The sequence below is a fragment of the Rhagoletis zephyria genome, unplaced genomic scaffold, assembly GCF_001687245.7.
Source record: "Rhagoletis zephyria isolate East Lansing unplaced genomic scaffold, Rhagoletis_zephyria_1.1 Rzeph_scaffold_00122, whole genome shotgun sequence".
NCBI classification, from domain to species: Eukaryota; Metazoa; Arthropoda; class Insecta; order Diptera; family Tephritidae; genus Rhagoletis; species Rhagoletis zephyria.
The window spans coordinates 6,303-22,260 of record NW_016157206.1 but is presented as its reverse complement, the minus strand read 5'-3'; the positions used below and the strand labels follow the sequence as shown (position 1 = coordinate 22,260).

The window sequence follows — 15,958 nt, the reverse complement described above, 5'->3', positions numbered from 1 at the left end:
AAGAATATTTTTGGCCAACACGTTGTTATTTTCATTCTCTTTTAGGCATTTCCAAGCTTCGTGTGCTTGATTTAAGCTTTTTGTTGTTCTTCACATATGCAGTTTTTGTTGTTGTTGGTTTTGGCTTTTTTGACACTCGTGTTCAGAACAGTTCGGAACAAAATTTAAACACGAAAAATTACCGGAACTAAAAGTCTTTCGTTAAAAGGTTCTAATTTTCACAATTTACGTCCAGAATGGAAATTTTGTTTTAAAAATTTAACAAATTTTGGCTATTTCGATTTTCTGTTTTCCTGTTTATTTTTTTATTTTTGTTTTATTGATTTGATTTTCTGGTTAACCGGTTTGTTTTTGTTGCTGTTGCTGCTGCTTCTGTTGTTTTGGTTTTTTCCTACTGTTGTTGCTAATTATTTCCTTATTTGTTTTTGTAGTTTGCAAATTTTGAGACTATTTTTTTTGTTGCTGTTGTTGTTCAAGTTTTGGGTTCGCTTGATTTGTATGCTATTTCACGGTTTAACGGTATCTGCTTGCTGATATTATTATTTGTTTTCTGTATTATTTTTAAATTCAATTAGTTTAGTGGGTTCTATTTTAAATTTTGTGGTTGTTGGTTTTATTGCATTACTTGTATGGTTACTATTAACTATTGCGGTTTTATATTTCGGTTGCGGTTGTTGTTACTCTTGCTATTGTTGTTGTAGTTACTTTTACTGCTATTGTTGTTGTAGTTGATATTTACTGCTTGAATTTTGTTTGATTTGTTTTCCGAATCAACTTTTCGTGGGTTTGTTACTATTTTTTGTTTCTGTTGCTTTTTTGTTGGTTATTACGCTTATTGTTGTTGTTGTTGTTGTTTTTTGGGGGGTTGCTTGGTTTATTGCTTAGTTGCTGATTTGTTGTAATTCGGTTTATTACTTGCGGGTTTATTAGATTTTTTGTTTGTTTAATATTATTATTTTAATTGTTGTAGGTTGTTGTTGTGGTTTCTTTTATTATTGTTACTGTTGTTATTTTATTGTTTCTGTTGTAGTTGTAGTTGCGTTTTTCTGTTACACTTTGCTTATTGGCTGTTGCGGTTTGTAGCTGTAGTTAGTTGTTTATTTTTGTAGTTGCGGTAGTTGTGTTTTTGTTGTAGTTGTGTTGTAATTTCTTTTATTATGCTGCTGCGTTTTTGTTTTTATTATTTAACTTTTATTATTTAGCGGTTGTTATTATTACTATTAGTTTTGGGGTTGTTGTTGTTGTGGTTGCAGTTGTTGTAGTTGTTGTTGTAGTTGTAATCCAAATTTTGTTGTAAATTTTGTTTGTTAAATTTTGAGAAACTAACAGAAAATCACTTTTTTGTTGTATTTGTAACTTAATGTAATGAAACTGAGCGTTCTCTTTTATGTAAAAATTTTTATTTTTTGATTTACCGTTTTTTGTTTTGGTTTTTGGTTTTTCCTCGTTAGTTTTAACGCATTTATACGAAAACAAATTAAACAAAAACTAACTTAAATTATTGTTATTTACAAATTATTTAGTTAATTAATTAAGTTATTACAAAAACAAAACGATTGCACATAAGTTCCTTTTTTTTTGTTGTTTTCGCGATTTGTTGTTTTTCTTTTGTTTTTGTTTGTTTGTCCTAGAGTTGCCTTTCCATATGTTGGTTTCCTTGACTTTGATTGGGATTTGTTTTTGTTTTTGTTCGTCCTCAGATTCAACAAAACAATATTTAATAAGAATCAACAACGTTTCAACGTAATTATTAAAAAGGTTCCAAACAGTCAAAAAGCACCTGGATAATGAGAGAGAAAACATATAAAAGAGATTAGTATGATAAGACAAATATTTTCAATGGATTAGATCTAATGAAGGATCTATCCACACAAAAAAAAAACGCTCAATCAAAAATAATGGAATTCAAAAAACAAATCATAATAATCTTAACGAAATCAAAGTATAAATTTGAATTGCTATGCAAATAACTTTCTAGTTAAAATTTCATACACATCTAGAAAAGTAGATTCTTGTTTAAATCTCTAGAAAGTGTTGGAAGATCCCTTTAAAATTTTTTTATAATTTCACTTTAGCTTATTGTTTTGTAATCTATGTAGATAAAGGGACTGCCAGAACTAAAGAAGTGATTATCGTTTTTTAAAGACTTTGAGTTTTTCTGGTGCATAATTTTTTGAGCTTCTGCTCAAGATTTATATAACTACATTTTTCTTCTCAGCATAATTTTAAATTCTTTGTACACGGCCACGTCAAATTTAAGTTCTTAATAAAAAAGAAAAAAAAAGTAAACAGTTTAACTTTTGTTTTGTTAACATGAAAATTTCATTTTCAAAAAAAGCTCAGGATGTTTTCAAAACAGTGCAAATTGTTTGCATAGTAATTCTTATTCAATACAAAAACATAAGTCATATGAAAATTGTTAATAAAATTTTATTATATGTATTAAATATTAATAAATTAAAGCAGAAAAGTGTAATTTGCTGCGCGGTGCACATTTTCGAGTTCAATGCACCCAGACGATGTAAAAATTGCTCGAAACTTGCTTCATAGTCAAATTCCAAGTAGAGCAATATTTCATAACATTTCGCAGGCACACACACATACAATAACATTTAAAGGAAAGGCAGAAAAAAAACATAGCGGAAGTGCCAAACGTCTACACTCCCGGCGATTTAACGCGATAAGGAACGCAACAAATTCGGGAAAACTGCGTTCAATGCTGGTTTAGGTGGCTGGCGTGGTGGCAATGTGATGGCTTAGTTTAATTTATGTGTTTAGAAGCACAAGTGTGGGCAAGCCCAATAAAACTCTAGCTTCAACAGAATGTTAGTAGCGTACAAATGCATGTATGGAGCAGAAGTTAGTAGGGGATTTTCACTGACATAGATAAAAGTAAACAAGCACGCGCTTGATTGCCAAACAAAGAAATGAAAACACAAAATCAACTAAATTTTCAAGTTCAAAGTGCCGCTGCAGGGGTATAAGCTACGGCTTAGCTAGCTGTCTGATGTGCGATGATACATACCATTTATCAATGTTGTGGCGTGGAATGGTACAAGAAAAGCGGAAAAAATAAAAGCAAGTATCGAAGAGATACGAGTAGGAGATGCATTTTTTAGGAGGTTTGTAAAATTTTTCCTAAAACTAGAATTTTTTTCATCCTGGGTTTAAAAAATAAGCAGATATTGTGGGATTGGAATAAAATCCTTATTTATTTACTGTTGTTATTGAAACTAATTAAAATTTCTATAAAGTTTTATTTATTATTCAAAGCAAGTAAATTTCAGAATTTCTTTTAAAAGTTTCAGAACAAACAACTTTACTTTATTGAAAAATTAAATAAGATAAACTACTACGCTTTAAGCAATTTTCTGAGTGCTCAGAATATATGAGTCTAATATGAGTACTTCACTTATAATGACTAATTTTAGACTCTTTTGATGTTATCAACTCTATCTCTGGTTAACACTAATCTCCTGTTAAACATCGTTAAAGACTTATTGACTAAATACATGCATATAACATTGTTTCAATTGTCTAATTCGCAAAATTTTTTTATAGATAAATATTTTTCACACTAGAAATTTTTGTTGTTGTTATTCGTTTCTACAAAATTTCAAAAATAAATAAAACAAAACTTTTATTGCAATAAAGAAAAGTTTTATTTTTTTTAATTTCGTGATTGTAACCTTAAATTTATATACAAAACAAAAAATTATTTAAAATGTAGAAAATAAAAAAAATATTTTAAGTGCAAATTCGTTTTCCATAGAAAAATTTACAAAATTTGATATATCCCAATTTTTAAACAAATGATACATTTTATTGTTAAAGCAATGGAGAAAAGAAAACAATACTGAAAATTAAAATGATCTAATGTTTAAAAGAGAAATTTTTAAATGATTATTTTTATTTTTTATTATGTTTTATCGTCATAATTTTTATTATATTAAGCTTTGAAAATTTTAAATTAAACAATTCTGAAAAAAATTTTAGAGATAATTATATTTTTTTTCTTACAAATAATTTTTATTATATTATTATTTATATATATTACTTTTATTATATTTAGTTTTCAAAAATTGGAATATGTGCATATAAGATATAATTTCATTGTATAAAACGCTTGAGAAAAAAATAATTAAAAGAGAATAAAGAAATAAAAAAGAAAACTAAAAAAATAAATAAATAAAAAACTATTTGAAATATTTTATTTTAAAATCATGTGGGAATTTAATTAAAAAGAAAATATTTTGATATTTAAATTTTATAGATTTAATATTTTTTTGCATAAAACTCACTTTTCTTTGAAAACTATTTCAAAAGTTAGAAACTTTTCTTTTTAAAATAAAATCTCAGGACTTATAAGTTTAAATAACCTATCAGGAGAAAAAAAAATTATTTTTTAATAAAAAATTAAAACTACATATTTTAAAAGTAAGAAACTTTTCTTTTTAAAACAAAATCTCAGGACTTATAAGTTTAAATTAAGTATCAGGAGAAAATAAAATTATTTTTAATACGAAAAAATTTTGTACATATGTATGTATGTATATGTACGTATGTAGATAAATATACATATGTATGTATATAAGTGAGCATTTAATTTTTTCATAAAATACATTGTGCAAAATGTTGCACTTGCTTTTTGGAGAAAAAAACGATAACTTTGGTGTCCACCAGAAATGAAGAAAGCCGAATTTCGCTTTTGCTTTAGTGTTAAAATATTTCTCCTATTCTTTTGAGTCAGAATCCATACGTCTATAAAAATATTTACAAATCATTTTTTTTTTCTCACACACGCCTACAATCAATAAACTATTGTATCAAATTCGCACGAACCAAAACGAAGAAAACCGCAGTGATAGGTGCACTCATACATACATGTATACCTATGTATGTATGTATATTTATTAGTTACACATTTTGCATATGACTATGTAGTTTTTGTTAGTATCTTTCATTCCATGCATCTTCTAAACACTGCACTTTGCACCACATTCATATGAATGTGTACATAGATATGTTCGTATTTCATTTTCATTTTCTAAGCATTTCGCATTCGTCTTCATTTGTCTTTTTGGCAAAAATCCATGTATTCCGAATATTAACTTCCGTTCATTCACAGAGCCAAGCACGCATACATACATACATACATACATACATACATACACACATACGCATGTTTATGCACTTTTCACTCTTTGCATATACATACATACATACAACACCAAAGAACAAAAGCACACAAAATGAGTGTGAATTCTAAGCTCTAATCACGCGCGAGCCACCAGTACAAAAGTGCAGCAACACCTGCACCACCCCTACGACCATCTCCACCATTATGGGAGTGAATCTTTTGTTGTTGCCGCCGCCGCCGCCATTAGAATTTAGTTCCAGTTTGTTTCTCTATTGCAAACGCAAAATGGGCAACCTATTGTACTCTATTGTGGAGGTACTCGTAAGCGACGCGAACGCGAACATTTTGCCGGCAACGAAAGTGTGGAAGATTGCGCGAGAAATTGAAAACATTGCGTTAGGTTTGATTAGGGAAATTAGTATTAGATTTTTTTGTTTTTTTTTTTTGTTTTTAGTATTGAGTTGTAGCTTCGTTTATTTTATTTTATGGGATTTATTAGTTTTTTAGTAGTTTAAGGTTCACGTTTTTTTGTATATTGTTGTTGAAGTGTTGAATGTGGTTTTTACTTATTTTTGGTGGTTTTTTTACCTTTTTTCGAACTTCTTCGAATAAGTATAAATTTATTTAATATTTCGTTGTATTTAGTGTTTTTTTTTTTTATACCAACAAATTTGTTATTCTAGTTTGAGTATTTGATTTTTTTTCTGGGAATGGCGAAAAACAAAATACGCTAAAATACATGGTGACAACTGAGACTTTCTAAATTGTGCGTTATTTCTATATTTCTCAATCAAAACGATTTGTTACTATTTTTAGGCGTACAATGTTATCAAACATAAAACCAAAAATGCTCGATTTCTGTTTTGAAAAAATGCTTCACAAAATTTTTCAAAAACAAGATTCTAAAATTTTTCAAATTCTTTTAAACCAAAATTAAACAAATTTTCTTACAGCCAGTTTCATGAAACCCTTTTCAGAATTGGAATGATTATAAATTTTTTAATTTTGTATGAAAATGTACAGAAAATAAAAAATCTTTCTCCATTTAAATTGCTGAGGAAACCAGCTATTAGAGATGTAATTTTACTTAAATTAGGTAAAATATTTTATTTTTTACATTCGAAATTTTCTGAAACTAAAAACTACGATTTATCTAACCTTTTGTAAGCCAAGAAAATAAAAATATTTAGAAAGGCGATTTTATCGCATCTACATATTTAAATACGAATAATAAATTAATAACTTAAGTGCTTGAATTAGATAAAATTTTAATTTTTTATATTTGAAATTTTTTGTGAAATATATTAAAATAAAAATTATAAATGTTGAAAAATACCCAACAACTTTTAAATGTCTAAATTCTAGTAAATTTTAGGAGTATGTAAAAGATTTTCCTTAAATTTTTGTAAATTTGTTCCATATTATATTTTAAGTACAATTTTTTTGCTATTTTTCAGAAACCGAACTTTAGTAAATTTTTATTGCACAACGCATATGCAATAGAATGAAAATTTTCAAAAAAGAAACAAAAACTGGTGAATACAATTTTTTGAGGCGCAAATTTTTTATTGGAGCAAATGTTTTATGTAAATTCTATTGTTTTATTGCTGTGAAAATTTTGTTCGCGTTATATTTTATTTAAATAAAATGCAATTTTATATATTTTCTTTACCATTGATTTTTATAAAGTTATTTTTTTTAATTCTTGAAAAATTAATTTTTAATCTACAGTAAAATGAAACTTTTCGATAATGTATTGCCTAATTTTGTTAAATAAATTTTTTAGAAGCATTTGGGTGGTTCAAGAGCTGTCATATTGTCTTAAATATATTTAAAGCTTTTAACGGTCAAATTAATATTTAGAAGACTTGGAACCACTATCAACTGTTTATTAGCTGTGTGAAAATTTATATGATTTTTATGATACCTTGCCACCTAAATATATTTTTAGGCGTTTAAAGTTATCCCAAATATTTTCGTCCTTAACTTTTAGCGATTTCGTTCGCAATTCTCTTGGAAGCACAATTTTGGGGCGTAGTTTCTCTTCTTTTCAAGCTCAAAACCGATTTGTCTTTACATGTTTTGAAGGAAGAAGTAATCATTTCTTGAAATTTAGTCCAGAAAGATCAGATATTTTTATATTCACAACAAACAAAAAAATTTATTTAAACAGTTTTTGCACAATATTTTTTTTTATTGAAAAGTTTAAATATAAGATAAATTTAAAATTTTAAATAATTCCCAAATTTTCCTATATATTATTGTATATGTATATTTGCATTAAAAAGAATTTTTAACACACAGTGATAAGTTTTTATTTATTAGTTTTTTTATTTTAACTTGATATTTTTTTTTATTTTTATGTGAAAGCTGTTTACGTTATTACCAATTTTCATTTATTTTAATGTTTTAGGCCTCTGTTCTCCTAGATATAGCCTTTTCTGTTATAAAAATAATTTTTTAATAATTTTTTCGCTATTTTTTGAATCATTTCCAAACAATTTTTTGATAATTTCCAAGCTTGAATTTTTAAATTTTTAAATTTTCATAATTCTAATTTATGCGTATGAGTTAAGAATTCTCTTATTTATGAGTTTTATAAATTTTTATTATTGTTGCTTGTTAAATTTAGTTGTTTGAATCAAATGCTTCGTTCAAATTCTTCAAAGTTTATTAAAAGAATAGAAAAAATATCCCCAAAAAAAGCTGTACATAAATTTGTTTTGCATAGTTAGGACCAGTTTTATTTACTTTAATGAAAAAATTTAACTTTACAAATATTTATAACACTTTATATCTTCTATTATTTGTTTTAATTTTTGATTAATTACAATAAAATTTTAGTACATTATTTTAAATTTTTGACCAGTTTAATTTACTTTACTGAAAAACTTTTATTTTGCAGACATTTAAAAAACTTTAAATCTTTAGTTGTTGTTGTTTATAAATTTCCATTTCACATTTTTTACAACTTTTTATTTAATTGTAATACAATTTTTAAAAATTATTATTATAAGTAAATGCAGGTATCAAACAATTTATTTTTAGCAAGTTTTTCTCTAATGTCACTTTTATGAATATTTTGTTATAGAAAAACAACAATAATTGACAAGGGCTACTATATCAGATCATGAAACCTCATCAGAATCCATATCATATCGTGAAAAGCAAGCTATCTACCCACTAAGCTACATTTTTTAGTATATACTTTTTTTTGCATTAAAAACAATCATTTCCTTATTTGTCTGCTGTTTTATTTACATAGATTCATATGTAATCTGACAATTTGTATGATTATATTATTTACTGCAAGCATACATATGTTTAAATAAAAATGTTATAAATTTATATGACAATTATTTATATTTTTTTTATATTTCAGATTAGTTTCTGTGTTGTATTAATTATTTAGTTCATATAAATTTTTTTTTTTATATTTTTTTTTTTTCAAAATTTCAAGAAGTGACAATTTTCTTGGTCAATTTGTCAATTTGTTATCAGTGTATTTGATTTCCATTCTAATCCTTCTTCCACTGTCACAGACACATCATCAGTACTTATGTAGTATGTAGATTTGTTTTCAATTTCTCATCACTTCACTTCCACACTTTCTTTCGGCTGCATATTTTGGTTTTCGGTTTTCGGTTTTCTTATTTTTTTTTGTTTATATTTTTTCCGCCAAACACAAAATCAAAATTTTCTAAGTTCACCGAAAATTGTCTCGCATTTTTCTCCAGAGCAAACCAAAAGTCAGTACAAAAGTCGAGATACTGGCGGTACGCGAGCAACGCAAAGAAACCCGCCAAGGAACAATCGTGCCGAAACAACGCCAATACCAACAACTACTATCTACACTAGGTACCACCATCGTCGTCATCGTTTTCGTCAACAATTTTTCGTGGTTTTTTGGCAAAGTCAAAGAAACAAGCAAAAAATGTTGAGTCGTGAAGGAAAGAAAAAAATTTTCTTGTGTATGCTTTTGTAGTGTATCTTTTCTTGAGAGATGGAAAATATAAAAATTTTTGCGCGAAGAAGCGCGCCCAACGAAACGCACCGAAAACGGCCAAAAAGATGAATATGTGCAAAAATCTTTTGCATACACTCAAGAACCCGCAACGACTACGGCGGCCACAACGTCGACGACCAGCGAACGGCTCGCCGGCAAACAGAAATTGGACGGCTATGCCAGCTGCCGCGCGGTTGGCGCAAACGCAACACCAAAACTTATATGTACTTACAAGTGGCGATGGCAGCGGGTATACAACATACAAAGCAACAATGGCACAAATACAATTGGGGAACAAACCAAGAAAAAAAACGACGACTGCGATAAAAAAAGAAAAACCTAAAGTTATTCGCATACACGAAAAAGTAGCAGCAAAAAGTACTCATACGGCCGGCACAGCGCGCGGCAAGTCGGCAAGCGTGAAGGCAACAGAAGTACAAAAAACTTGTGAGCAACAAAAAGACAGAAACCAACGTGACGACGACAACGAAAACGACGACGACGACGACAACGACGACGATGACGATGGCGATGGCGATGACTATGGTGACTACCACTACCGCTGCTACGATGTTGGCGATGATGACGACCACAACGACGACGACGACGAGAACGGCAGCTACGAACAAACCTGGCGATGCCAACGAAAACAACACGAACAAGAGCAATACCACAAAGGCAACATTGATGATGATACATAAGTAGGTACAATGTGGAGGTTCATGTGGTGCGGCGCAAGTGCAGTAGGGGGAGAAAAAGCGTTGAGTTTTGCTTTGTATAGCGGCTGTGGAACGCACCGGCAGCGCCCGAAAATTCTGGCACTCTTTGGAGTTGATTTTGTGAGTGTGGCGAGAGAGCGCGCGTGAGTAAGTGGGGAGCGTGGTGGGGTTGAGCGCGTCCATACAAAATGAATACGGTGGCAGGGAGGAGCGCAAAAAGTCTCGGTGCTCCAGTGGCGGTTGGAGACGGTCGAGACACAAAAAGATAAGCGGAGTCGCTGGCGCAGATACAAGAGAAGTTTCGTGTTTTTTTTTTGCTAACAAGCACATATGGTTGCTTTTGTTGATAGAGCGCTGAATTGACAATGTATTTTTTTTTTTTTTTGAACAAGTAGTATGTGTGAGCGCAATTGAATGGAGCGTTTGGCGCAGGGGTGACGAGCGTAAATTTATGAGGCGGTCGAGGGAAGTGGCAACAAAGGCTGTGCAGGTAGAAGTTATAAGTTCGTGAGTTCCAAGGGCCGCGGTATGAACTGAGAAGCGGGAGACCGCTTGCCCGCTTCCATTTCATTAAGCGCGCTTAGCATTCCGCTTGCATCGAAGTAAAAACTTTGTTGGACCGAAGTTTTAATTTCACGGCGTATTTTCTTCGGCTGTGCGACAAAGAAAAAATCACAGCAAGTGTTCATTTTCAGCACGCGTATCAGCGCTGAGCGTTCAGTTATTTACTCTTACAACAATATCTCGCCGGCCAAAAAAACACAAAAAATCATGCGCGTGCCGTAAGTGCCAATAACAGAACCCAGGGGCTGGCCACTTGATAAAACAAAAAAAAAAAAAAAACAGATGAACTTTTAATTTCAGCGCCCCCAAATCGAAACGTCAACCAACCCGAAGAACAGTGATTTTTTTTTATTGCGAACTCGGTTTGCATATTTGGTTCGTTTTTTACATGCTCTTTGGTCGCTGTGCTGCCACCCACCAACCGGCCACCAACCAAATTCTTGGGCGCTTGACCGCTCCGCTTCATTAAAGCGGCAGAAATTGCGGGACGCAATAATGTACGAGCCGCCTTCCCTCGCCCCACAAGTAACAGCCGCAGCATCGGCGCTCGCTTTGATGTGTTCACTGCGCGTCAGCTGGTGGTAGTGGCATTAACTATTCGGCAAGTCGACGATTCTGCGCGCCCCCAACGCCAACAAAATACACACACCAAACGCGCACAGAATATCGAATAAAAAACGCAAAGCGCACCGATTGCGCGAAAACGCGTCATAGAATTCCCTAAATAAAACAAGCAGCAGATGCAAAGATACAAAACGGCAAGCACAAATGCAAAAACTGGCTAAAAGTAAAGATAAAAAATTCAAAAAAGAAAGCAAATTAAAACACAGTAGCCAGTGACTATGACGAGAACCGTGTCAGCCCTACCGAACGGATTAAATGTGAACGACGTACTGAAGCTGAACGAGCGCGGCAAAAATCGAAAAACACAGGCAGGCAGGCGAGCAGGCAATGGCTAAGCAAAAAAAAGTATCACTACACAAACATATGCATGCAACAACAAGCGCAGCGGGCTCATTTTGGTGAGCAAAGCGTTGATTGGGAAGGGGGGCACGCCGAAGCACCGGGAATGCAAGACGGGAGCAATCGTCCACGAACAAAACGAAATTTATTTTGTAAGCTTCGTACAATCGAAGCTAAAAAATTCACGCATACGTACATTCACAAAAAGTGGGATTGCTCCCAAACGCTCTCCGGCGCAATATAAAGATATGCATGTTTTGAGGCGCACTACATAAGCAAGCGCTTGCATATATGTATGTATTAATACAAATGCACTTTGCTGCCACACCAAACACAAATATTCACACATGCGCTTACAAGCGCTGTGTGTATCTTGCAACTGGCATTAACAAGTTGTACATATCCATGCCATACTTGAGAGTGCGCGCGCTCCCTGCCAGCGCCCGAATGCACTCACACTTATTGGCGCTTGCTGCTCGCTTGAAAAATGTGCTTGCGTGTTGGTAAAAAAGATACACAAAACAGTCAGCGCGCGCAAGTAAAAAGTGCTCGCCCAGAAAAATTAAAAAAATTTAATTTGTTTGTGTATGGGTATGCACTCGTGACCCCCTTGCTCCGCCTTTCGTGTCGGCATGCATGTGCGCGCGCAATCTTTCCCAGTAATCCCCAATGGCCATACACTGACCTGACGCTCTCGCACTCTCACCTTTACATACCCACGAATCAGAATATATGTACACCTCTGGCTCTGAAACGCACTCTTTCACCCGTGCTGCTTAGGTCGGTGTTATGCAGAAATTTTGTTTGGCAAACTGCGTGCAATTGTTGTTGCAGCAAACTCGGAGAGAGCGAGTTTGGCGACTCTCACAGCAAACTAATTTTGTTTGGTCAAACTGCAGCAAATTCGGTGTTGTCATATACAAAAATTTTAGATTTTGCGCGTTATGTACATCTGAAATTCTCATTTCGTGTTGGCAATAGCNTAAGCAGCCGCCATTTAATTTGGCAAACAAAATTTTTCTGCATAACACCGACCTTAAGGAAATGCAATGGCTGCAATGAGCGCTAATTTTTTAAACCCTCACTCTCTCTCTTACTCTCTTTTTTTCTCCACTCGTGGCCTTAAGCATATTCTTCTCGTTAAACAGTGGAGAAAAACTACAACGAATGGTCCAGAAGATGACTCGACTAGAATTTGACTGGAAGGTCTAGGAAAGCGAGGCTAATTACCCAACACGCTCACACGACAGTTGGGTCTACGTAGTCGGAACGGCCCAGATACATATACCTGCCAAGGACCGTAACCCCAGCGTCATTCTCCAAAACTCGCTGGGGAATTTGTATGCAGTTGCTAGAACAACTACCCGACTATTCTGGAAAAAATTAAAAAAAGAGCAGCTAATATTTCATATACTATTTATATTCAGATTCCTTATAGTCTTTAAAGAGCCTATACATTTCGAAGGAGAGTAACACTGTATGAATATGTAAATAGTTTATTATCCATCAAATCTGAGCCACTCTTGTCCGGAAAAAGTCCAGTAGTTGACTCCTTAAGAATATTTTTCTAGTCTGATTAAAATTTCAAGAATTTCTCTATTACATTTCACGGATACCAAAGAAACTTCGGACGACTCCTACGATGAATCTGTTATACTTTCATAAGTATTCTAAGCACTTCGGCTTCAGCTGGTTGTTAAGCTTTAAGTTAATTTTTTGTTCTAAAATAACTATAGCACGCTTTAAGAAAAATTTATAACCTATTGTTTCAGCAAATTTGACAATTGAATCTTCATCGTGCTTTTCCTCCAATTGTGGTGTGCGTCTCAATGCTCTTACGCAAACTGAAGCGGCTACCAACTGCAGATGCTTTTTTTTATTGGACAGTGGTTTCCCAATTGCCTGTCGAGCAACGACCGCTGTTAGAATTTTTTTGTTTGTTTATAATTTTTTACTTTGTATTGTAATTCCCAAGCTGTGTGGCTTAAAAGTTTAGTTTATAATTGGTAAGATTTTCATTTTCCTTCCTCGAAGTATTTAGATATTTTAAAAAAGTTTGAAGAGCTGCAAAACTAAACAAATTTTCATTAAAGATTTGGCCTTTTTAATCTAGTATTTTAGAAATTTTTTGAATATGCAGTTTTGTAGCCCATTAAATTTTAAAGAAAGTTCTAAGCGGATGCAAAATCGCGTTGATGTTTAATAATTTTTTTTTTTACGGATTTTTGCACTTTTTTTCATACAAGCATGAATTTGTTATGGAAGAAAATGCGTCCGTTTTCAAAGACAATTAAAAAAATCGATGTCAGTTTTTATAAATTTCACTTGTTATATGAAAAATAAACCCACAAAAACCGTCAGCAAAAAATAATATGAATTTAATGCAAATTTGTTAATTTTTCTAAGCTCTGTATAAAGTTTGACTTATATGGTTTTGGTTAAAGCGTGAACGAAGTAAGGTTATAAAAAAATAACAAAATAAATAAATAAATAATAGTTTAGTGGACTATTAAGCTGCATACTCAAAAAAAAAATCTGGAAACTCTGAATAATAAATGCTGAAAATTTAGCTGAAACTTGAAATGTGGATTTATACGGTGTTTGTTATATAATGAGCTAAACTTTTATGAAAAATTAATAAACGTTAAATAAACAAAAGAAAAATAGCTATATAAAAGTTATGATAAAAGATTTCCGATAGTATCGCGATAGTGAACACCATTCATCGATGGTGGTCACAAATTTAAACTATCGATACTATTGATAGTGCCATCGCAAGTTTTGCAGGTCTACTGTGTCAGTGATATTATTGCTATTACACTGCAAGCAAGTAAATTGCTACCAAATGATATACAATTTCGGTCAATTTTAACCTGCCATAAATGATCATCTTAGGAGACGTAAATAAATATTTGTCTTTCTGATACTTTTTCTTTTAAATAAATATGCCGGCGTATTTGGATAATTTCTTTCATTGACTGAAAGAAAAAAATCTGCCATAACTAGCCACAACCGTCAAAATAATGTAAGTAAAATTTTTTTCCAAAATTTCCTTTTGATGCAGAAATATTTATAGAGCATCCTAGATGCATTTATGCATTAAAAATAAAATTTTGAAAAAATGTTGCTTACGTTATTTTGGCAGTTAGGTGGTTAACTTTAATAATTTTAAAATTTTAATTAACTTCAATATCTTGGTTTTTGTTAATATGTACATACATGTTTTCTTTAGGCTCTTAATAGACCGAATTAACCATTTCCAAGTTATTTTGGCAGTTAGGTGGTTAACTTTAATAATTTTAAAATTTTAATTAACTTCAATATCTTGGTTTTTGTTAATATGTACATATATGTTTTCTTTAGGCTCTTAATAGACCGAATTAACCATTTCCAAGTTCCCGAAAATTTCATTGAAATATTGCCAATTTTGAATACTGTAACGTTACACCAGCCCTTTCTATTAATATTCAATTCGATGGAGTGAAGAGATTTGGCGGGAGCATTAGAGCGACTCACAGTCATACTAAGCTAAGCATTAGCTTAAGTTTGAGCGGAATTTATAACCAATTCATAATTTAGAAGCTTTGACGAAAAATAAGTTATATTCAATTATTTGTCTTTAGTTATCTTTTGCCTTTGGTCGTGAAAAAAGTCTGTTAAGTATGCGGGCGTAAGTAAAACTCCACCAACACCCACATAATGCACACACACATGCATGAAAAGGCACACAAATAAAATAAAATACATATTCAATTTGAGCTGAGAGAAGCTGTTGCAGCGAAGAGTGGAGCAGAACTCCCAAACATATGTATGTACATACATATGATTGTGTTGGTAGCACGATTGGAGGAGAGCCACTATCGTGTTATACAGGTAGGCTGCCGGCAGCGCAAATGGTAAAGGCACAACAGTGTGGCAATAGAGAGGGAATTATATATATATATATATATATGTAGGTAGATAAATATTTAATATATTCATACATGCTTATATACATATACAGTGTGCTTTGATATGTACATATGCATATACCTTCACATATGCTTTTATTTACATACATACATGCATATATGCATTTTGTGCTTGCATCTGCATCATGCTTGTGTGTATGTGCGTGCATTTGCATATACATACATATGCATATACTATGCCTCCTGCATCTTGCTGCACATTTTTCTGTATTTTTGCTCATCTACAAACTACTGCCCCGCCTGTGCTCCCTTGTCAACCCCCAAACCGCCAACCCCACCAACTATGTATCTCCCTAATTTTTTTTTTGTCAGCGAACTCTGGTCGCACTTCCACTTCATTTCAACGCTTGAACGCACTTTTTCTGCTGCTACAAAGTATGTATTGCTGTTGCTCGTTGCAACGAGATCTGTAGCATTCGCACTTCGTGCAGCCGAGGCAATTTTATTTTTGTCCCATAATTAAAATGCGTCGTTGGGTCTGCATATATGCACATACATAGATACTTATGTGAAGCTGCGGTTGTCGTTCATCGGCGGCTTCTCTGCGGTGCCCTTTTATTCTTCGTTTTATTTTACCAGTTGTTTATTTATCAAT

The 15,958-nt window shown here is 32.2% G+C and overlaps 1 protein-coding gene across 14 annotated transcripts; it reads right to left on the bottom strand.

Annotated features, from left to right (window-relative positions):
• Positions 1–1,621: 1,621 nt before the first annotated feature.
• LOC108379065 (uncharacterized) lies at positions 1,622–13,479 on the bottom strand. 14 transcript variants are annotated; one of them, XR_001849454.1, is made up of 3 exons: positions 12,428–13,479; positions 11,297–12,167; positions 1,622–1,780 (listed from the first exon to the last, which is right to left on the bottom strand). XR_001849454.1 is itself a non-coding variant. In XM_017635394.1 (2 exons), exons 1-2 carry the CDS (start codon positions 10,968–10,970, stop codon positions 1,751–1,753), a joined length of 183 nt encoding a protein of 60 aa, XP_017490883.1. In that variant the 5' UTR covers positions 10,971–11,249; the 3' UTR covers positions 1,622–1,750. The 14 variants fall into 14 exon arrangements, 2 of the variants coding, with proteins under 2 accessions (XP_017490883.1, XP_017490875.1); XR_001849460.1 differs by lacking the exon at positions 12,428–13,479 and adding an exon at positions 2,205–2,262 and having other exon boundaries at positions 11,297–11,310; XR_001849457.1 differs by lacking the exon at positions 12,428–13,479 and having other exon boundaries at positions 11,283–11,311.
• Between the last annotated feature and the right edge of the window lie 2,479 nt (positions 13,480–15,958).

Bases quoted from the DNA above. Each gene is read 5' to 3' on its own strand.
- LOC108379065 (XM_017635386.1), bottom strand. From the start codon at position 9,845: ATGTATCATCATCAATGTTGCCTTTGTGGTATTGCTCTTGTTCGTGTT. The intron at 1,781-9,503 runs GTATGCGAATAA...CTCATTATCCAG, and splicing joins TTTTGCTGCTACTTTTTCGT to GTGCTTTTTGACTGTTTGGA.